The sequence below is a fragment of the Falco cherrug genome, chromosome 3, assembly GCF_023634085.1.
Source record: "Falco cherrug isolate bFalChe1 chromosome 3, bFalChe1.pri, whole genome shotgun sequence".
Taxonomy (NCBI): domain Eukaryota; kingdom Metazoa; phylum Chordata; class Aves; order Falconiformes; family Falconidae; genus Falco; species Falco cherrug.
In genome coordinates, this window is record NC_073699.1 from 15,545,576 (window position 1) to 15,569,525 (window position 23,950).

Genomic DNA, 23,950 nt, shown 5'->3' on the forward strand with positions numbered 1-23,950 from the left:
TGCTAAAATCATCCTGTAATCTGCATTTTATACATCAAGACCATGCATATTTACCAGCTGTACACGTACTTCTTTTTACACACATTTATTCTACACAATAGCAGTAAGAAGAAACAGTTCACATTATCAGAAAATGGTAATTTCACCTACCCAAACACATACATGGTCTTGGTTCAAAAGCAGAATTATAATCATAGGCTTTTTCTTGCTCAACAGTTGGAACTTGAACATACTGCCTCATCCTGGATATGATTTCACTCCCCAGGTACTCTATCCTTTTTCAGAAATTTGCTCTCTCACACTAGCACAGAAGCAGTTCCTTCGCATGAGGGCTCTGCAATACTGTACGCTTATCTGATTAGCTCTGTGACATCTACATAAAGCTACCAAACACGTGAAAAACTTCAGTATCAAATTCTGTTAACAAGGCCAGGCACAAGAAAAAAGCATAAAAAGATACATTGTCAACATGGGGTCACAGCTCAAGGAATGAAACTGCTCGGAGTCAATTTCATTACTTCAACTTCCTCTGAACCACAGTTCATTATTTCTGTGACCAGAAGAAAAAAAATCAGTATGGTTTCAGAAAAAACTGTGCTCAGTCAGCTGCCACATATCACCATAGAGTTATAAATATTTTAGCAAAACATTCTCACTTGATCTTACTGAAGAACAGCCAGAAAAAAAATTGCTTAGTGCAAGCTGCTGACCAAAAAGGCTTTTTAAACAGAAGGGATTCGCCCTCCTAAGATTAGAGAAGCACTTTGAAAATTATTAGATTAATGAAATTAACATTATCTCTACTAATACTTCAGGATTTAAGAAGCAAGGATCACAGAATTTAAATCTTCAACATCCTAACTCACAAGGATTGTGACATATCAGGTAGAAATTATTTTCAGTTAAGCAATTCTCAAGTTACTTTCTAGCTTCTCATTACTTCTCATCACTTTATTGTTCTGCTTCCTGCATTACATCCAGTTGGGTAACACAAATACAGGGGTTTCATATCTATATTTTTATAAGCCCTGGAAATTAAAAGGCACTGTTTTTAATAAAATTCACAACTAATAATTTCCACTAAATAACAAATACCACACCAATTCTAAACTTAAGAGACCAGGGCTAATAAACTAGCATTCACTGCAAATAAATTCAGAGAAAACACCGAGCTGCTCAGAAACTGTCACCACATAGTTTACTAAAGAAACCCTATGGTGCAAATTAGAAAAATACACATTACAAGAAAGTTTTATGTCAAATGAGTTTGCCTGATTATTAACTGCTACTTCTTAGTCATACAAAACTACAGAAAAAAAACCACCTTCAAGCTGACTTTAAGCATAAATCACCAAGTTCTGCCCACCAAGTTTAAAACTTCCAGATTATTTTCCTCTTCATCAGAAACTAGCAAAACAGGAAACAAGTGGATTGCATTACTTATCTAATGCTAGAATGTCTTCCAAAAATTTGTAATGCTGTCTAATATTGTTGTCAACTGTTTGCAGAACATTAACGACCTGAACCAAGATTCCACGTTCACTCACTAAATATTTTTGTTACATCCCAAGCTTGGATCTGATAGTCCATATCTTTATTGTCTGTCTTCCAGGATTTTTAAAACAATCTTGTTCTATCAAAAAAATTAATTAATACAAAAGTTTGAATCTACAGATAAACACATTTTTTGCTAATATCAAGAAACAATATTAAAATTGCATTTGGTTGCTCAATGTACTTGAATATAACTGTAAAAATTGAGTACTTCACTTTTACATGTTAAACTTTCATTTTACTTATTTTTCTATATCTGAGATGAGGAATGTAAACAAAGAGAAATTTATTTCAAATACCCAAAGTGCATAAAATAATACCCAGTTAGTTTTGAACTGTTAATATCAGCTGATGCATTAATTCAGAACTAAAACTATTTTCAAGGGCATTCCTCTTCCACTATGAAAAACACATCAAATGTTTTAGAACAGGTAAATTATTCTGGCCATATAAGGGAGTTAATTAAAAATATTCTTCAACCTGCTATAAAAAGAACAACTGCTGTAAGGACACACTCATCAGCCACTGCAATGTCCCTGTAATGCACTCCCAGAGAGAACAGAGGGCTCTCATCACTTAGGATGAAGTCCCATCCTCCAGATAAGCCTCTCCTCCACCTCTCACCCTACTGCTACATGACTTCTGAACAGCTGGGTTTTAGCCTCCACCAAAACGCAGCAAAGAAAATGTCCAACATGCAGATGAAATTTCTGTCTTGACAACACAATATTCATCTTGACATGAACTTCTGAGCCCTAAGACAGCAAAAGCTAAGTAACAGCTAACATGGAAAATTCCATCCACTACCTAAGTCTGACAATTTTACATTTATTTTCAAAATTATTTTGGTGCTCAATTTGAAACAAATGAAAAAAACAAACAACTTTATCCCTATAACTTAATTCTTACAGTGAAGCTGTAATAATTCTCGTGTCATAGGACTTTAAGGTATGTTCTTCTATATTTGAATCATGAAACATGGAGATGCAGAGCATGTTACAGTGGAAAGCATGCAAAAATAATCTGAATATAAACTTTTTGTAAAAAGGAGGAATGACAATGCATGTCAAGCTACATGAAGTAGGGGCGGGGGGAGGGGAACCAAAGCTTACCACTAAGCTTCTTCAATGAAGTATTCTTTTCAGAACCAGTAGCAATTATCCCCAGGGAAGGTATTATCTTTGGGATGGTGCCTTTTGAAGGCCTCTAATCCATTAAAAGGAAGTTCTTCATTACATCAAGTTCTCTGGTTGCATTCTTTTTCACAAGCTCCACCGCCTGCAGTGTTTCCATACTGTCTCTTCTTCCTTGCACCTTTGTTGTTCTCACATAGCAACTTTGTTTTACTTGCTCACTTCTGTTCTCTTCAACACCACCTCCTCCTTTCCTACTCTGAGACAGTAAACAGCACTATTTTTAATACAGCATTAAGAATATCTAAAATTAATCTGGTTCCAGTGAAAGAAGTTCTACGGCTTATGAATTTTGCTTCTTAGTTCTTGTCCTTACTTATCTTCCTATTAAGCCGGCTATAACAAGGTCATTTACTTCTCATCACTAAAGCAATACAAAAAGGAAATTTTGTCACTCCAATTTCAGAAGACACTTGGAAAGACACATCTCCGTAAATCTCCCTGACCCCTCTCCATCACAGCTGGCACTGATAACCTGTTCATGGTAAAAAAAAAATGGGGTAAACTCCAACTTCCATTCCTGCTTTCAATACTGGATTCACAGTCAGTAAATGAATTCTAGGTGATAAACCCAGAGGAGAGAAAAAATAAAAAAAAAAGAGAGAGGTTTTGTGTCATAATACTCCTGTTTCTAAATAAATACTGATTTCATAGCAAGGTGTTTCAAGATGGGGACATGAGCAAACTACTGGACTAAAGAAGAAGGGGAGGGAAAAGGAGGCTCATAGTGTTTTGCGTAATCTCTGAAGTACATGAACTGGCATTATTCTTCCATCCAGACAAGCAGTAGAGCATGGAGCAGGTTTATAACAAACACTGACAGAATAACCACTATACTTAAGGCCTCACCCAGTAACACACTGAGCCAGAAGGATATTGTTTACCTACTATTTAATTCAGAATGAAAAAGTAAGGAAGGATTGACATTATCACAGCAGCTCCCTACTCCCACTGCTTAACAGGAATACTTTCATCTGTCCCACCTTGTCCAAATGCCTGGCTCCTCCCAAGATCAGTAGGTACAGGTGAACAGAATCTCCCCAGTACACTGATGACCCTGGCATAGAAGTAAGCTCCCAGTACCAGACAGTCTATTTTGTTCAAAGCCTGGCTTCACCTTGACCCCAAACTATTCTCTAACCTAGATAAACAATTTTCAGAATACTGCATCCTTGAACACCTCACAGCTGCAGGTGACAGGTAAGCATGCTGTAACCTTTGTAGGCAAAGGCCGACAAACTTGCTTTACTGAGGAAGGGGGCTGCAACATTTGCACTTCCCCTACCACCTCGTTCCCACTTTGTTGAAGGTAGGGAACAACACGTATCATGGAAGATTGTCCTACACAAGATGCCGCAGCACTTCAGGATTGAGATGGACACTGTGCTTGAAGGAAATACACTATGGAAGGCATGGGTGAAAGGTAATAGAACAAATACCACACGGCCGATCTCCAGGGAGGCCAGAGGTCAGTAACAAGCAGCTCTTGAGGGGTGCCAGGGGCAAAACTATTCCAAAAGGGTCACTGTTTCCCTCTGGAGCTTTCAAACCATACCTCTGATCTGGTAGGCCAACTACAAGTAAAAATACACATACTTGACTAAATACCTTGGTAAGCTTTGGTGACTGCTACTTAAGCATAGGCTACAGAATCCCTGCCAGATGCTCAAGCTGGTCATACCTTTTCTTCCCAGTCCCAGCTCCAGCTAGCAAGGCAGACAGCCAACAGGGACTTTCTCCATGCCACTCTTCCCATGCCCAGTTCTAGTTTTAAAAGTTCTAAACTACATTGTCCACACTCCCTGTTCCAGTGCATTTCCTCATAGATTACTGGACACAGCCCTCTTTCTCAGAAAGGAAGAAAGTTATTTTAACACTTGCTGCTCGCTTCTGTTTCCCTACAGGATTTCATGTGGATTAAGCCATTGCTTTTAAAGCAACACCCCTTGTATACATGTGTATTTTGAGGATGAGAGGGGAGAGGAAGAGGAAGGCATCAACAGGAAGCTGGGACAAGAGCATGGGTATGGACAAAACTCTAGGCAGAACATTACGACATGGTACATTGGTAGTCTGTTAAGGAGGGGCCAAAGCAAAGCCAACCATCTCCCAGTGATACTGCAGATTACACAAGCTCCCATTGTAAATGTGGCAACGTTACAATTAATGGTACATTTAAAGTCTCAAGCTTATGCAAGTAGCACACATGGATTACTTAGCATCTCTTCGAACACAAATGGTCACCCAAACACCATGAAAAGTTCTGCCTTTCAGCAGATGTTTTGATTCCAAGGTCAGAGTCAGGAAAGAAACTGGAATGACTCCCGATACATGGGAAAGTTTCCAAAATATCTAAAGATCTACCCTGCTGATCAACTGAAATCTGTATTACATAGCAGCCTCTTCTGGTTTTGAACCTGTGGCTTCCCTACACAAAGCAACAGACGGAACAGTGTCAAACACTCCCTGCTTTTGGAAGGTCACGAAGATTTTGTCAATACTACACATTTACACTATTTGCAGAGAGCTTGAAGGATGACACTGGTAAACTTTGACCACCTTCCACCCTACAGAAGACAAGCTCACTTCAAACTAATGAGTAAATGGTCACCAAGTGCTCAGGGCTGCAAGTCTTCTCAGGGTGATAAACACCGGAAACTTTGTGCAATGAAAAATCTCAATGTAGAGAAGGATGATGAAGTTTCCTGACTACTGCTACTTTTTCAACTTTAAGATGATGCAGCTTGTTTTCTTCCAATCCATGAGGGAGGAACACAGCTGCACTGGTAATGCTTATGCTGCTGCCCGTCTTCTTCCTCAGTGGAAAAGGATGCTTGGAACAGTTACGTCACCTCTTTATCACAGGTATCCTATGACAGCAGTATCTAGGCTGGAAGATTAAATTCCCCACTCCTGCCCAATGGTGCCGTGCCCAAATGCACAGTGCTGAAACAGATCAGGGAACAGGTACCACATTGTCACTTGAATTGCATGAAGAAAAACAATGCATGAGAAGCTTTCTGGGAGCGAAAACAGCATTTGTGTGATGATTAAAAGCCCTGAAGATGAGGAAGCAAAGGTTCACAGGCTGCCTTTCTGGCAGCGTCAAAGCTAATGCAGTGGGAAGGTTTAGCCCAGGGAACTAGATTTTAGCTAGTTCAGAGTAAACCACTGAACTATATATAGGGCACATAAGAGTATGTTGCTCTACATTATTCCTTTTTTCTGTTAAAAAAAACCCCAAATGCCAACATAAGCATGCCCAGAGCTTCAAAAACAAGCTTTACCCTCATTTGAGCACACTCAGCTATAGACCTCAGTACATATACACGATTTTTGAAAAACATTTCCTAATTAAACAGAAAACTTTCTGTGTACAAGTAGTTCAATACTACCTTACATAATTTTGATTTCCCCCACAGTTACATGTTGTGCATAGAAAGCAATATAAGAAAGGGAATGAATGAAAACTCTTCTGTGAATCTGGAACCATAGTGTGGTATCTGCTTTGAGAAAACCAAGTGCAGCAATTCTTCTGAGGCACATACACAGGGCTCAAAACAGAACAAAACATCCATTACTGTCCAGCAACAGTGTTTAAATTGTATTGACATTACTGAAAAATAAAATGCTGAACAAAAATGTTGTAATGTTACTTTGAAAAAAGAGTCACAGAAGATAGATAAGCTTAAGAACTCAAAATTCTTGTACAAGTCTCACCAATCAAGTACCCTGTTTGTGTCTATACCTACCTGTTTGAATTTCCCAGAAAGTATTTACAAAATGGAATATTGCATACCAGCTCATTGATTTCTAGCGCAAGCCAAGTACCCTTCCCCACAACCAGCACTTCTCACCATGCTGCAACTCCAACATCAGATTCAATTTGTAAAAATAATGTTCTGGCAGTTCTGAAGAACTTTAAGCTCACATCTAAACTAGCGTCAATAACAGATCACAAACTCATTCAAAAAAATCCACACACAGAAAAAATCTTGGATACAGCTTGCCCTGCATTTATTACAGGGCGAGAACTCGCTAGCTCAAACACATCAGACAAATTATAATTTAGTAACTATTCATATTTTATTACCTATGAAGTTCAAAAGTAGGGTATCAGCATCTTTAAGTCCTTTTCTAATCATTAACCAGTTATGTCCTATTTTAATGAAAATTTGATAATCTGTTTTAATTGTATAAATTATTCTGTATGTTAGAACTACAGAAATACACCAACAAAATATCTGTGAAGATTTATCTTCACATATTTCCTTACCTATTAACAGCTTTACGAAAGTATCAGGGAGGAGTACTGATTTAGTATGATGATATAGCTAACTTGAAATTTCCTTATTCATGCTCTTACTAAAGCATGAGTAAGCATTCTCAACCACAATTAAAGACACAGGGTATCCATTTCAAGACAAAGTACAGACTTTAATCAGCAAAATACCGTACCCTGTTCAAGTACAACATTGAATTACAATTGTGCTCTTGAAAAATGAAGGACTGAGAAGTTTAACAGATCTCGTTGGACGTGAAAAGAAAGGCTGAGTTATACAGGCACTATCTTTTTTTTAAAATCTTAGGATCTAGTATTCTATTCAGACTTTACACTTTACAAATTTATTTTTTAAAAAGCCACTGAATTTAAAAAGAACTAAAAAAGTTTATTTTGAAATCAAATATTTACCTTTTCGCACATAATTGTTGGGGATTTTGCACATCTTTACAAAAGATTCTTACTACCATGTTTCCAGTTTAGGAAAACAGTTCAATATTTTGAAAGAAGCTAAAGTTCTTAAACACAAAATACCAGTACTTCAGTAGCATTCACTTCATGAGCTAAGTTATTTCCACATGCAAATTATCAAAGGCTAGACAGTTCCTTACTGCCAATGAAACCTCTGCTCTCAATTAAAAGCATGCAAGTCAGACCACTGCAATATTCACTCTACACAAATACATTTACTGATTTAAACTTCTGTTCAAGAAAACAGCAAGTACACCATCAACAGATCTAATTAATTTGCTTTTTATATCTTGACCTTAGGCAAAGTGTTACGTTTTCTAGATTACAAATGACTTGCTAGTCTCAAGATTCTTAAATATATCTGTCAAGACAACAATTCTGTAACTGTTTTAACTTCTGAAATGTAAACAATTATGATGTCGCTTATGTTAGAAAACTTCATGCTCACCTCTACATGGGTACCAAAAGGCTTGTACTATTTGAGCCAGCTGGGTAACCAGTAAAAGTCATAGGTCATTCCCTTGAACACATCAGCTACAAATTTGCTAGTATACTTCATAGATACAAACTCCAGAATACAGAATCAAGCAGAACTTTGGCTGTACAGCTAAACATCTTCAAAACAGCAAAATCTGGAACTGCTCATCTTTGGATGCGATCATTAGCTGAAATCTACAAGTTAGTAGATAAGGAAGAGTCTCATTCATCTACCAACCCCAACTTTCTACTCATTCATGTCTTAATTCCTGCACAAATCAATCCTGAATAATGTAACTTTCTAGAAATGAAACAGCACTCTTTGAAAGCCAAGAGTTATGTACACAGCTAACTTCCAACTTCAGCAATTCACAAGGTACCCAATTCTCTAGAAAGCCACTGAGGATCCCTAAATGACAGGAAAGAAAGTCCATATACCATGTAAAAGGAAGGCCAAAATATTTTTAAAAGCAGCTTACCCTGGTATTTCCATAGAGACATGCATTTCCACATAGGGGAAAACTTAATCCCCCCCAACAAATCAATATATCTTTCTTGTCATGCACAAAAAAATAGGACACTTGCATGCATAATCAGCATGAGCCTTACCCTTTCGTCCCATGATTGAGAAATCAATAGCAAACAATGCTGCACATGAAGGTTAATCGACTGATAGGAAAACCAGTTGCAAAGTGATTTCTGTAAATAACAATGATAGCCATATTTTAATAAAACCTGAAAAAATTATTAAACTACATTTGAACATTCAGTGAACTGTCCACGTACAGTTTAAAAGCACACAAAAGCTTTGATGGGGACAGAATTAAATTAATTTCTAAACCATCTGATTTTCTATGTTATATATCCAGATTGCGCACACATAAATATGACAACAGCTGAAAAAATAAACTCTTCAGGTTTTGACAAGGAATGGTTGAAACAAAGTTGTTCATTTCTTGGCCACACAGAAGAGTGTTCCAAAACAAATGGAAGGAATGAAAGAAAGAACAATGTTAATGATGTTACTAGGAATTATTTGCAACATGTTTAGACTGGTGATTTTCACTTTCTACAAAACTGCTCCTAAACATTAACTTTCCCAAATGGGGTTAGAATGATGTGTACATAGAATGAATTAGCAGCTAACAGAACACAAAAGAACGAACACTTGTTCAAAATTAAGAAGTCTTAAAGAAACCCATGCGGATTCATTAAAGAATGTGGAAGCAGCCACCCCACTGGCACACGAAGTTGCTTAGAGTATCACGAGTGAAATAAATATCTACAAAGACCTACAGTTTTCTAGCTAAAAGTTCCAGTGGTTTGTTTTTTTCTTAGCTTAATCAAAGGATACATTTAGAGAAGTTACTACTTTTTCTTTTCATTGTAGAAAAAAGAATCACCTAAAAATCAGGTGGAAAAAAAATAGATCTGTGTTTACATATTGAAAGCATTTATTGTATATTAATTCGTAAAGAATCCATTACATATTTTGTAACCACAGTGTTACAGGAGTTACAGATACACTGAAATAGTTATTTTTCTTTACTGGCCAAGGTCTAACAAATGGCAAACAGCCAAAGGAAGCCCAACTATGACATACCCTTGGCAGCTGTTTTTCAAGTTCCTGCAGTAGTTAGGATAGTATTCAAAAGATGGACTTGATACAGGGCTGCTTGTGTTTCTCATCCTCCTAAGGTACTAGGATCAAGCAGCAGACAATGATTTGAGATACTCCCCCATGTAACTCTTCTATAACAGCCAAAATTTGAAAATTCTATAGGATTATAATGTATTTAATTTAACACTGTCCTAAGTAGTCAACAATACTGTCAGAAAAATAATAGGGTTTCACCTGCCTACAAAAGAAATTAAAGCATATATGAAAAATGCTTCATGAAGTGGAAGGTTCCATTTAGGGTTTTAAAGCATCAAGGGTACGTGAGAAACACTCCAGATGAGGAAAAAGAGTGCATTAGATAAAAAACACTGGAGAAAGTTATTAATTGGAACTATGGCTTAATTTTCACTTAAAAAACATTAGGATGCTTAGCCCATGAAATATTTAGGTAAACAGATTTGGGACTAAATCTCCAGCCACCATGGGTGTTTTAGAAATGTATTTCACAGGGAAATAAATCTTCCCTTTTCATTAACAATGTTGTTATTACTTACTTATTATATACAGAATACAAAAATAGAATTACAAAAGGCAAATAAATGAATTTCCCAAAACTGTTTTGAGGGCAAAATGAGGAGATTATCTGCCTGTTAAAACGTGTTAAGAACATTAAACAGGAGTTAAGTATTCACTCATTTCAAATTCCATTTCAAGTGCTGTTTTCCTTCCTACACTTGGTAAGGAACCTCTATTTAAAAAGAAAATTGTAATTTTAAAAGTTTGTTGGGTTTTTTTGGTTGGGGGCGGGGTGGGCGAGTTGTTTATTTGTTTAAAGACCATGAAGCAACTTAACTGAAAGTAGTAACATTCAAGGACAATGAAGACTGACAATCACTATTCAATTGTTCCATTTACTTTCATCTAGCTCAAACTAGGGGAGCCACCAGTACACACCAACTGCAGACTAGCTGTCTCTGCTAAGACAACTGGCAAAAAGACACAAGGTGTTTGGAAAGCTGAGGAAACCAAATGTTACATACTTTAATGAGAAGCAATCAATGCATTGAGCATACTTGGAGAAGCATTCTGAAGTTAACAAAACAGTCACTTCACTGTAACAAGAGGAGGATATGCCATGGAAGATTTTCTATATAACACATGTATCTCTTAAGTCAGAATGGTCCCTTTCTAACTAGCAAATATTTGACAGAATAGCACAGGAGATGTTCATATTACCACATTTCACAGCAGTACTTCAAGGGAAGAATGTGGGAAAATTATGTTTGTCAAAATCCTTATTTTTATTTGTTTGTTCTCCTAATTTGCCCATTTAGTCAGTCATATAAAGACCTGCTAATCAGCAGTTAAAACCAGTTTAACATAACGATCATTATTAACAAAACCTTGAAAAGCAAAGATACATTTATGTTAATGGCATAAGTAATAACAAGAGAAAAGAATGAGAATAAAGAAGAAAAAAAAAAAAATCAGAGTTACCAAAAGTATGTACATTCTTATAGTGAACAGGTGGTCTCACCTGTATCACACAATTTTTCTAGTCCAAGCAATCCCATTTTATACAAAATCTGCCTTTAATTTAAATAATTAATTGAAGTCAGGGAATACAGCCAGTAAGTAGGTTAGCTGTTTCAGAAAAAACTCATTATCTACCAAACTGTTTCAGGCATCTGATTAAGTGTGAATATCTGGAACATAATGTCCAAAAAGAAAAGTGTCTTAAACAAATGTTTTGATACCTGATTTAGCTATGCTTTTTTCCTCTAACAGAAGCATTTGTAACATTTCAACCCAAATGCAGCCAAGAAAACCTATCAAAACCACACATGCTCCATAACAGAAGTACATTCACTGAAAGTATCTGGACAAATTATTGGATAGGGAAACAGAGCACACTTGTGACAAATGAAAAATACACAGTCTGTACTGCAAAGGCTATCTGTTTACAAGTTCTTTGGTTTTGTTCTTAAATAAAAGGGCCAATTAATCTTTTAATGCACCATTTCTTTGTGATAAGTCACAGCTAAATCAGTTAAAGCAGCCATGACTCAAACCAGTCTACTCCTACTGTATCATAACAGCAATGAGGAAGCACATTTGCTTTCTCAACAGTTTAGAACTTGCATTTCAACTTCAGATAAAGACACCATGTTTGTAAGTACACCCTGCATCAATGCCCACATTATTTGCACAAAACGAACTATAAAGTCATAGCTACAATGAATATAGGGAAAAGCAATGCTTTGGCAAGGCTGTGCACGTACTGCAGCAAGTATATAGTGTTACACCTCCACTACAGACTAGATGTCAACACAAATGCCCTGCCATGGCTAGTCAAAACCAAGCACTTCTACACCTTAAGATTAAGGGAGCAGATAGAAATTTTTCTCTTTATGGCCTGTTACTGTATTGAGACTAAAACCTTATTTCAGTAAGGACTCAATGCAGTACTATATCCTCATATTCTTAAATGGGATCACTAAACAGCAACATCAACAGAAAATCTGATAATCCAATATGTAACAAACAACTAGTGCAGAGATCAGAACACGACTGAGATGAGTGTAAATAAAACATTACCTTTGCTTAACTATGTTCATCTCTCCCTCTCAATACCACATCCCAGTTCTGACGGCATGCCTATTTTCTGAACAGTTAATATTGAGGGAGATTAAAAGTATACAGTCATGTGAACATTTCATGTACAATAACTTCAAGACTGACTTCTAAAATGTCTCTAGGAACAGCTGAAATCCCCAGAAAGACTAGGTCTCTTTGTCCAGTCTTGCCATAAAACCATATCTTGGCCTCTCCTGACCTTCAAAACCACCTTTAGACCTAGACATTCCCTAACTACTGCACTGCAAAAAAGGGGTAAAATATTACCTGGAACTGATACAGAGACTCAGGAAAGCAATGAGGATAAGACTGGAAGAGGGAGTTGGTAAGTTTGACCCAAGAAGTCCATCAAACTTTCCTTTTAACTAGATATTATTGTTTTACTTTGTGGAATCAGACCGGTTGGGGTTGGAAGGGACCTCTGGAGGTGATATAGTCCAACTCCCTGCTAAAGCAGGTTGCACAGTCATGTCCAGGCAGGTTTTGAATGTCTCCAGAGGAGACCCCACAGCCTCTCTGGGCAGCCTGTGCCACAGCTCGTCCACCCTCAAGTCAAAGAAGTTCTTCCTCATATTCAGAGGAACTTTCTGTGCTGCAGTTTGTGCCCACTGCCCCTTGCCCTGTCGCTGGACACTACTGAAAAGATCCTGGCCCTGTCCTCTTGGCACTTGCCCTTAATATATTTTGTAGACATTAATGAGATCCCCCCCTCTCAGTCTTCTCTGCTCCAGGCTAAACAGGCCCAGCTCTCTCAGCCTTTCCTCATCAGGGAGATGCTCTAGTCCTCTAAATCATCTTCACAGCCCTCCGCAGGACCCTCTCCAGTAGCTCTCTGTCTCTCTTGACCTGGGGAGCCCAGAACTGGACACAGCACTCCAGATGTGGCCCCACCAGAGCAGAGCAGAGAGGGAGGATCGCTCCCTCGACCTGCTGGGCACCGTCCTCCTAATGTACCCCAGGATCCCATTGGCCTTTTTGGCCTTCTTTGCAGAGCTGCCTTCCAGCAGGTCAGCCCCAGCCTGTACTGGTGCATGGGCTTGTTCCTCCCTAGGTGCATGACCCTACAACTGTCTTTGTTAATGAAGAACTTCATTTATAAAGAACTCATTGAAGCATGACAGAAAAATTTTTTGGGGGAAAAAAAAAAAATCCAAAAGATGCTCAATACACTTCTTGTGTGGGATGAGAGAACTCCATGTTAAAGGAAAAAAAAAAATTAAAAATCCCAGTCTTTACAAACAACTTTGTTTTTCACACTTCAAGGACAAATACTTTAAGATTTCAAACTAAATAGTAGCAACCTGTTTCATCACTATGCTCTGAAAAGAATCCTGTCCAATCTCTACTGAAGCCTAAATAAGCAGGCAGAAGCTTTCCCTTTTCACATGCAACAAAGTTGAAGTCTTGAAGACTATTGCTATGCTCACTGATAAACACAGCTAGCCACAAAGTAATCGTTGCTTGCATTAAAATCTAATCATAGCTTATCAACACAATTTTTTTGAAAGAAACTATAAAGAAAGTACTGTTATTTTGTAAGAATTGGAATACACATGCATCTGTTAGGTTACCTTCCCTTCACCCATACACTTAAAAAGCCCATTAATACACACAGAGGAAAAATAAATGGCTGCGTAGTTCTTAATGTCTCTACAGGTAAGTATTGCAATTAGTTCTTTTGGTCTCCTTTACATTCCATCCGACTGTAGTAATGCAGATACTATAAGCAGTAGGGTAAACAGTGTTAATAATGACTCTAAACATAAGCATACCTGGTTTAGAAAGAACAAGTCTTACTTCTCCAGTTTAATTGTTTAAAAAAGCCACACACTCCTTCACAGCAAAAGTAAGTCCCATGTTAGAGGCCTTAATAATACTAAACACTGCAATCGAAACAGCAGCAGTTCACCGTGTTACAAAAGTTGAACCACAGTAATCGGAACAGTTTGTGCCAGCTGCTTCTCACGCAAATATACAACATAATACATACATATTGCCACCTTTTTGTTAAAAAACCTCATGTCTCTGGAGAGAAATAATTTCAACTATTTACCACAAAAGCAGAAAACACCTAAATACTTACAGTAAGGGTATTTTACATGACAGTGGTTCAAACAACACAACACAGAATTACTGTAAGACACTTTTAGTACCCAGTAGCCACAGCTTATTACAAATCTTATGTCACTGCAAAAGAAAATACTTAAGCATTCCCTCATGAAAACTAAACATTTGTGAAATTCATTACAAACCTATAAATAAAGTGCACTCAGTATGATTACTACTGAATTTATGAAGATTTCTTTATCCAAAGACTCATGTTAGTAATTTTACTAGAGACCATGCAGGATTTTTTTAAATAGTATTAATTCCAACTAAAATGTTTTCCTATTTTTCTGTTTTCTATTGTAACACATTCCATAACTTGAGCCTTTGTGTTAGGGAAATTTGCTGTTCTTCAAGGTAAATAACTTAATTCTTAGAAACATCTGCCTCAAAAAATCTCATTTAACTTTGAATGTTAAAACTTCTAAGTCTTATCACTTTATATCTTAAATAGTAATTCCCTCTTCTATAAACTATATTTGCAATTTTCCAAAGATGGGATTATAGCTACATCAGAACATCTTTTAGGTTTTGAATACAACTATTTCAGGACATACTTTAAATCACAAAAATCATCAATGTTAAGCTGTGAACTTCTAAGCAAAGAGGAAAATGAAGAGCTCATACTAGGTTCCTTTGAAAAATATACAGAGATTTACAAAGGCAGAGGCTGGATAATATTGACATCTTAAATATCTTAAAAATGACAACAGGTATCATAACTTGGATTTTGTTCCTTTTTTATTTTGGTAGGATTTTTAACTCCCAAAGAAAATATCATTACAGTAAACGCCCCTAAATACTGTCTTAACATACTTAAGGTAACAATACTTACTGCCAGGCATTGTTAATCAGGATCCTGTCCTCAATCATGCAAAAATATAATAAGCTATAAAGAAAACAAAAAAATAAGTCAAGACAATAGCTTTAGATAATTTGCGTCCAAATATGCATAGTAACTTACACAGAATGAACCAAAGACAGTCTTCAGCTCCAAAATCAAAGAGGCTGTTACCACAGTAACCCAGGTATCTTTTTATCTGACCAAACTCTATGTAGGTTTCACCAGTTCTTGAAATGTAGTCATTCTGTTCTTGCATTTGATGCCTGAGTAAACATTTTTCTCTTTATTCATTGGGATGACTTCTTGAACTGCCACTCTTTACGATGCTAAATGATGTATAGCCTTACAGGGTACTTACACTCCAAACGTAAATCACAGCACTTCTCTGTTAAAAATGCCCGAGAAAGGTTTCTGTTCTATACAAAAAAAACGATGCTGAAAAATTTGTAGCACTTTCTAGGACATTTTTGTCCCGGTATCAAAAAGGACAGATTTTTTTTTAGATATATATATAAACTAATATAAACTACTATAAACTACTATAAACAATAGCTGCTCAAATAATTTTTGATGCAATTAGATATCTTCATATAATTAACTCAACTGAACTTATAAGAATCTATTTTGGGGATAAAAATAGCCTAATCTACATTTCATTAATTAGCATTAAAATGAAAATCATTTGAAGATGTTTCTATATTAAAGTTGTGCATTTGGGTTTTATTAACCGCCAAATGCAACCTTCCTGCAAATGTACCTTTTCACAACTAAGACAAAAAAATCTCAGTTAGAGACAGTGTTGCTGCTTTTCAAGGACAAAATTTAAAAATTAAAGATATTTAGCTAATAGTTGCTTATATATGTACACCAAAAAAAGTAATTCCAGATACTGACAATGTGAGAATAAACATTTTATTTGGTCACAAACTGTTTTAATGACCACACACTAAAGCAATGTTCATAATTACTGAAAGCAAACTTTTTTCATTCACATTAAATATATTCCAATGTATTTCAATCACATTCCAATTTGCTGATAGAATCAGATTCCAATTTGCTGATAGCAGCTGTGATTAAAAATATTGCTTCAAAGTAATTTCTTTAAAATATCCTATCCTATTAGAAGGCTGTATGTCCCCCTCTGAGGACACAGTTAGAAGCAGAATAATTTTATAAAAGGAAACATGTGCTGTGGATTGTGGTGTTCAACAGACACACGGAAAAATGAATTCTCTAACTTACAGTGTAGTTAAGAATTTAGCTGAGAGATTACAGAAGACAGATTTACTACATATTATAAATGCAGAATCTGATGAGAGGTTCAAGGGAGTCAAATGCCAGACACTCAACTGAGTGTTCTGACCATCGCTAGCAATTCAGAATTCAATACATTTTCCTAGAACATTATCACTGTGATTGCTAGCAAAGTCAACTAACTTTAGAAGATACTAATGCAGAAATTACGAGTTAAGTTGTATAAAAAACCCTAAGTCAAGTTTTCAAACTGAAGAATCTTGCTTCTGTTTTTAAATCAATTACTGGATTTTTAATTATATTATGATCTGGAACAGGGCCAAAAATTCAATATGGAGATCGCCTTGCTCCTGTATGCAGAACAGAGCAAACAATTTCCTCTCCATGTGTTCAATCACTGCCTTGTTAGGCCTAGGGTAAAGTTTAGTCCACAGATGCTGCTATCTGTTCAGGTAGAACAGACTAAAACAGAATAAGAAGTTTCCCACCACGAGTCTGCTCTGCTGTTCGTCATTGAATTAAATTCTACATAGCAAGACAGAGTTAAAAAAACACCCAAAACCAGAATTTGATGATGTAGAACTTGGCTACAATTAAAAGACAGGTATGGCAAATCATGAGATATAATTTAGTTTCCTAAATAGTCTAACACTTCCTGTTTAAACATATTCCATGTCATTTTGTGATATCTGACAGACCACCAGAAGCAACTTAAGAATGTTATGTACCTATATAACATCTCCTGCACCAAAGCAACTGACTCTTGGATATTAAAGAGGTAAGTGACATGTTTACTTTTCTGCAGAGGGCTAAATGTTATTTTGTTTTCCTAAGGATATAATAATCATAATAATTCTAAACACAATTATAATCAAACTGCAATGCTTGTGAATGTACCTTAAAAGGCAGAACAACATTTCTATGACACCTAAACATAATTTTTCTTAATAAAAACTTTCATTTAGTTTCATGGAGAGTCTATGCAATTTGGCTAGGATAAGGAAATCCAAGGTCAATTCATTGTTCTATCTGACTCAAGGAGCACTAACACAGGAAAAAAAATACACTTTGTTCAACTTATTGGTTCTGATCATCTTCTTCCTCCAGTTACATGCTTACATGTGATTAATTTTTTCATTACTTTAACTAACCTGGGATCTGAAATTAAAGGATAGTTTATAAGCAGAAACTATTTATTATCACAAGATTCCATAAGGCTCTTCCATAAAAGCCAAACAGAAGAGCAGACATCTTTTTCCCTTCTGCCCTAAACCAACAGATCTCTGTAAGACTTAAAATGGAAAAACGTATATAGATCTTTGTGCTACAGGTAGAGAAACAGAAGTCAGCATACCCAAGGTTTACTATTTTCTTTTACTAAGCACACCATTATGTTACTCTGTTATGTAACACTATAAATGATCAACTTGACTTTGCCAGCTGGGCACCTATTCATTCCTCCAAATTAAGCTAAAGAATAATACAGGTTTAAGCACCTCTGACAGTCAGGCAACCCAAACTGGGCAGTCATGAACTGAAAAAGTAAAATACACTGCACATGAAGTTTTTACATCACTTGGTTCCCCACTCATGTTTCCTATGTGAAAAATTAATCAACACCTTTAGTTTTGAAGGTAGGCAAATGGCCAGTGCAATGCAAGATTAGTCACATGCTCATTTCATAGACAGTTAGGCTCCAACTAATATTCCCAGAATCCAAACAATGCAATATAAAATGGAATTACATAGCACAGTGCAGTTCTGTTAAAGTAGCTAACTTTATTTTGAATTAGCTTTCTCGGGTAGAGAAGCAATGCAATAGAGGAGCTTGGCTGTATCAATAAGGCTATCTTGTTCTCTCACTGAAGAGCGTTCAGCTAAACAGGCGTACCTAAAAGGACATTTGTCCTGCCTCACCTTAAGAGAATTCGGTCTTGAGCAGATGGTTTTAGGACAAGAAAAACCCTGCACATTAAATAAGTGTTCCTTAGCAACCCTTCCCACCATCTCAAAGGCTAGTTCAACCCAATATCCATTTCACTGGCAAAATTAAAAGCAATGTTCCTATGCCTAGGTACTTACGTTACCAGTGGTGCATTAAAAATCTATCAGATAAATAGGTTTTGCTCTATGCCAACTACAGAAAACATGATTTGCTTTTACTTAAAAAAAATTACGTATTTTCAAAATGGTTTAAAAATAAAAGAGTAATTTTACAAAAATTAGTTCACTACAGAGGTGGGCTGGGCAGTTAAATCACTAATACCAACCAAAGCTGTTTCTAAGCTGTGTATTTTACAATTTAGATTTCATAATTTGAAGTGCAATCCCCTTTCGTTATACTTGAAATTCAATTGCCAAGTCTGATTAGTATTCTAAGCTCTCCTTCCACTTGCATGTACTATAAAATTTGTTTATTCTTTTCTCCTGCCGAAGGCTGGATCAGAAGTAGAGACAAGTTACTGTTCATCAGTAACAGCAAACATTTTCATAACAGGATGCCAAACAAATATCTATTTTGAAAACAGTTGTTTAATTACAAACGGTATTTGAATTCACATTTTTGTGAGTTTTTTCCTGAATCTGAAATGAATCCAAATCTACCAGCGTTTTTTTAGGCAAATACAAAGTGTTACTAAAAGGCTCCAATAAAACTTATGCATAAGCCTTTACAGATATCAGGGCACTACAACCAGATTTCATCCCCAAACCATCAATTATTCAGGAAAACTTTAAGACATGCTTAAGAGAATCCATACCCTGAGTCTTCCAACAAGATGCCCTGAATAATAAAGTTACTCAAGAAAACACTTCAAATTATTCTGAACACATTACAAAGGCTTCAGGAAGCAGACTACCTGCATCTTGCCAAAGCCTTGGCCGTTACTCTCATTTTAGCTTACCTATTCAATTTACACAGCAACATCTCATGTAGCTTTACAAAGCACAACATCGGTGCTAGCAAACTTGATTTTGACATAGGAATTCAAATCTGGTTCTAAGTTGCAGGCTTTTCCACAAGTTCGCCAACAGAGCGGAGAGATGTCTCAATCCAAGCTAGCATCTTCTCCTAGTATCTCAGCTCAAAATGCCATAGAATACCTTCCTAGATGTATTCAGCTTAAGAATTTGTACTATTATTAGTTCTTGGTAACAGGTTTTGTGAACCTACACCTCAGTCATCTAAAGTATGGCTCCGTGCTGCACAATTAACTTTAAAGTAGAAAATGACTATTTAGGAAAGCTCACGGTGTAGTCCTTGTGTAAATCTGCATTGTGTTTGGTTAATGCTTAGCAATACCTCACTGTGTTATGGTCCATCGTAGGGAAATCCCAAAGCCACAGTCCTTCACCGCTTCCCTGGTTTCCCACCGCTACCACAGGTATGCCCAACCACATCAGACACGACTGACCACTTCAAGGTTTTGACTTAAGACTCGTGGAAGGCCTCTACCTCCAGAGGAGCGTCACGCAGGCACCACTCAGCGGCGGCAGGGCCTCAAGCCATCTCCGGGGAAAGGCAACGAGGTCCCGCTCGCTACTGCAAGCCCCCGGGCCGGGACAGCATTTGGGATGAGGAGCCCGCCCCCGGGAACCGCGCCGAGCAGCGCCCACGGGGGCACCTGAGGCCGGCTGCCCCGCTGACAGCCTGCGGGGCGCCGGGTCATGGGCTGAGGCGATGTCCTGAGGCTTCTTTCTCCCGCGGCCCCCACCGCCCTGAGGGGTGCCGCTGCAGCACGTCGGCCCCAGCCTCCCGCTCCCCCCCTCAGCGCCCGCCCATCTGGCGCGTCCTCCTCGCTCCCAGCCGTGGAGAGCGGGCAGGGGAACGGACGAACGGGAAAAGGAGACGGCTGCGAAGGCGCAGACAAGTAAAGAGGCCGCTTCCTAGAACGGACGAACGAGAAAAAGAGACGGCTGCGAAGGCGCAGACAAGTAAACGGCCCGCTTCCTGGCTCCCCCAGACTCACCTCATCCACCTCTCCGGCTCGGTTCAGCAGCCGCCATCTTCACCCCACCACCCCCCCCATTAAGTTGCCTGGGGCGCAACGCACGCCGGGAGCTGGTAGTTCTGTGAGGAACCTTTGTCTGCCCATCCCTCCCCACACACAAGCAAGGGCGAGGGGGCACGGCGGAGGAAGGCGCACCCCGGCCGCGCGGCCAGCCCCGGGGCAAGGGGCCGCCTAGGCGGCGCGAAGCGCGGTCGGGGAGGACGAAGGGTGCCGCGGGAGGACACAACTCCCAGCACCCTTTGCGGCGCAGGCTCGGCAGCCCCTGGAGGCAGAGGGGCGGGGGCAGCTCGCCCGGGCCCCGCCCCGCCGCCGGCTTCCCGCTCTCCCTGGGTCACGTGGCCGGCGCCTCGGTCTGGCGGCAGCCGGGGGAGGGGGGTGGCCGGCTAGCGGTAACTGGTTCTCTGCGCTGCCGGGCGGGAGCCGCGGCGCCCCCCGCACTTGTTTCCCGGATGAGCTTGATTTAAAGAAAGAAGTCAAAATTTCTTAGTGACTAAGTACCCTTTATTGGCAGCGCTGGGTGCATGGGGGATCGCTCCACCAAAGGCATGCACACCGAGGGAACCCCTCAGCCCTCTCCTTATACAAGTCACTCGTGTCTATTCATTAGCTTTCCGGGAACTCATTAACATATCTCACACCTGGACAACCAGCACATTCCATTCAAGGGCCCAGCACATCTTCAAATTAACAACATTAACATATCTTGTGCCTGGACAATTAGCACATTCCATTCAAGGACCTAGTATATTTTCAAGTTAACAACATTAACATATCTTGTGCCTGGACAATGTCCTTGAGGAGTTGTCTCTATGCAGACTCTATTCCTTAGCAGTCACGTTTAAAGTCTCCATCTTCGCCACGTTGCATGTACAACAGGAATCTAAGACAAAATGTCCTTTTTTTAAAGATAACCAACCCAAGGACTTAGCAGTCTGTGCATGTGTCATGTTGCAATAAGGGTCCCTGGACATCTCCCGACCCTAACTAAACATCCTTTAGATAAGTGGTACAGCATTCACCATTCAAGCTGCAGCCCTGATGTAGAGGCTTTCTGAGGGCGGTTAGGCTGTGCTGTCGCTAAAACTTCCATGTTGCAGTGGTGGCGGCGCCGACAGGTGTTGTCTGTGAAGGACAGGAGGATGCCCGAGGGGGAAGAGGCGTTTCTTTCTTTAGGCAATGCTTAGTCGAAGTTGGACACTAAAACTGTGGTGGCACAAGATCCTTGCCCTGGCTGTGTCTTTCTGCCAAATAATGGCAGAACTGCACAGCAGGAAGGGGCAGCGGTTGTGCTCGGCTCCTGTGGCCCAGGGCCTGAGGGCAGGGCCCAGGGGCTGGGCAAGCTGCGCTTGGCAGCTCGGCTGAAACCAGCGTTCAGGCGCACCCACAGACTGTGATGTGTAACCCAAAGGGAAACCGTGACACAGCTACTGATCATCTGAGGCAGCGTAATCTCTTAATCCATTCCCCTTGAAATAATAGGTCCAGCTTCAAAACCTGATGTCTTTGATGCCTTATTTTCTGGGCAGCCAAGGGGAAATCTGAAAAATTTGTTTCCAGCTGTAGATAGTTCCTTCTGAAAGAAAACATGCCAGGCCAACCGTCTAATTAGGTGGGTGAGTCCAAGTCATTCTCCACATTAGAGTTTATCTGTTTCACTGACTTTGGGTTTGCATATGTTACATCTGGCAAAAAACTGGTGTTTCATCTTCATAAGCGTGTTGAGTCTATTTTTCTTCCTTTCACCAACAGCAGAAACAGGATCAGTGTTTCTGATTTGTGTTCCTTGGAAATAATCCCTAAAAATGCAAAACTTGGGAGGTGAGATGTCTCTATGTCTCAGTTTTCGGCAGTATAAAAAAGATTCATTAATTAGGGAAAATTAGCAAGACATCACATGTGGGTGCAACTGGGGGAGTTAAAAGAGTAACCTACAGTCCTTCTTACTTGTTTTCTGAAATACAGCTTATGGTTTTGAACGCTTGGTGCCAAACATAATGAAAATAATAACAAAAAAACGAACTGTCTGCCTTCCATAGAAAGGTGTATTGAGTCACTGCCTATAAAGCATAGCCTGTGAAGATTAGAGTGTAATTTATTAATGTTTCAGCCAACAGTGGTCAACACTGAGATACTCTGTATAGCTACATTTGTCCTTTATCCTTTAAGTATAGCTGGTGATAGATAATAATCCTCCTAGTTCTTTTCTGTAATCTAGAGGAAAGTTTTAATTTTTTTCATCAGCCAAAAATACAAATGAATTTTTATGGTCTCAGTTCATGTCAGAAGAAGCTTTAGTTCAAAGATCATTCTTCCGACCATCAGCTATTGGTAGCCTGCTGTCTTTATTGAAATGTTTCCTTCAAGCTGTTTGTCTCATTTTTCTATTAGCTGTGCATAAGGGTTTGCAGGCTGCAACGTACTTGTCATGCCATATGGTTTCAGGAAAATGCTGGCTAGTGTAGGAAAAGCTACTAGTTCTTACTAGTTGTGTGAATGAGACGAGCAGCAAGCTGGGTTGGTGTTCATTCAGTCACTACTCTTAGATTTAAATGTAATACTGTTAGTAACATCCTGATTTCTCTATTTTTGTTTTGGTTTAAAAAACACCAAAACAGTTTAAAGCCAAAGTTTCAGTTGTCTGACATACAACTCCTGTGTCTGTGATGAATACCTTTTCTTCTCTGAGGGTTTTTCAAACGTTTTCCTCCGGTTTTATTGTGTTAACAAACGTCTGTGAATACGGAGTAGACTTACACAGCTCAAATCATTGAATAAATACAGCGTTGGGATTGATGTTTGTTTGAAGAACTGATGCATTTTAAAGCAGGCCTCTTTTATGATGTTATTACATAAACCATGTGGTACCTAATATTCAATAAAAGTCAGTAAAGCCCTTAGCATAATTGTAGTGCTGTTGTTTAAAACAACTGTTTTCCTAATTCAATTTCAAAACAGAGCAAACAGCTGGAGTCTATGAATATGTATGTGTTGATCTCTCTGGGCTTCCTTATGTGTTATGTAATGGGTAGCAAATTTAGTTGTGCATTAGAAGAATTTTTTCCTTTATTGAGGACATCAGAAGAGTATATAGGCACCTTTCTGTCCAACACCAATTTTTAATTTACTGTCAATGAAAGAGCGACCTGATCCTTTGACTACATCTAGGGTGACAATCAAACTAACCAGTAAGATTAAGAAAAAGTTTAATTACACACATAAAATTGCTCCATGGCTAATTTGCAGCCAGACTGTCTGGTTTTACTTCTGATCCCAGTCCCATCTAAGTGGACTGTCCAGTTTTGCTTGAACATCTAAATCTTCTGGAGCAGCAGTTCATATATGTGTGAATCCACACACGCACAAAACTCTATGTCCCATGTGACCTGCCTTTAAATCTTTTTAAAAGAAGTGATATTTACTACATAGGCATAGCTTTTAGAGTTTTCAGTCTAGAAGCATTTTAAGTGTGAGACAGAAACTTCCTGTTCTGTGACCAATAAC

At 38.6% G+C, this 23,950-nt stretch overlaps 1 protein-coding gene across 5 annotated transcripts in view; it reads right to left on the reverse strand.

Moving 5' to 3' along the window:
* EFR3A (EFR3 homolog A) overlaps positions 1–20,664 on the reverse strand; it is an 86,244-nt gene extending 65,580 nt beyond the window's left edge. For 3 of the 5 annotated variants that reach the window (XM_055704568.1, XM_055704569.1, XM_055704566.1), the window contains exons 1-3: positions 20,408–20,664; positions 15,177–15,230; positions 8,587–8,676 (exon numbers count right to left, since the gene is read on the reverse strand). In XM_055704568.1, coding sequence (XP_055560543.1) covers positions 8,587–8,599 — 13 coding nt within the window. In that variant the 5' untranslated portion in view covers positions 8,600–8,676; positions 15,177–15,230; positions 20,408–20,664. Of the gene's footprint in view, positions 1–8,586; positions 8,677–14,007; positions 14,027–15,176; positions 15,231–20,407 lie in introns of those variants that run through there. The other 2 variants (XM_055704567.1, XM_055704570.1) reach the window with 2 other exon arrangements.
* Between the last annotated feature and the right edge of the window lie 3,286 nt (positions 20,665–23,950).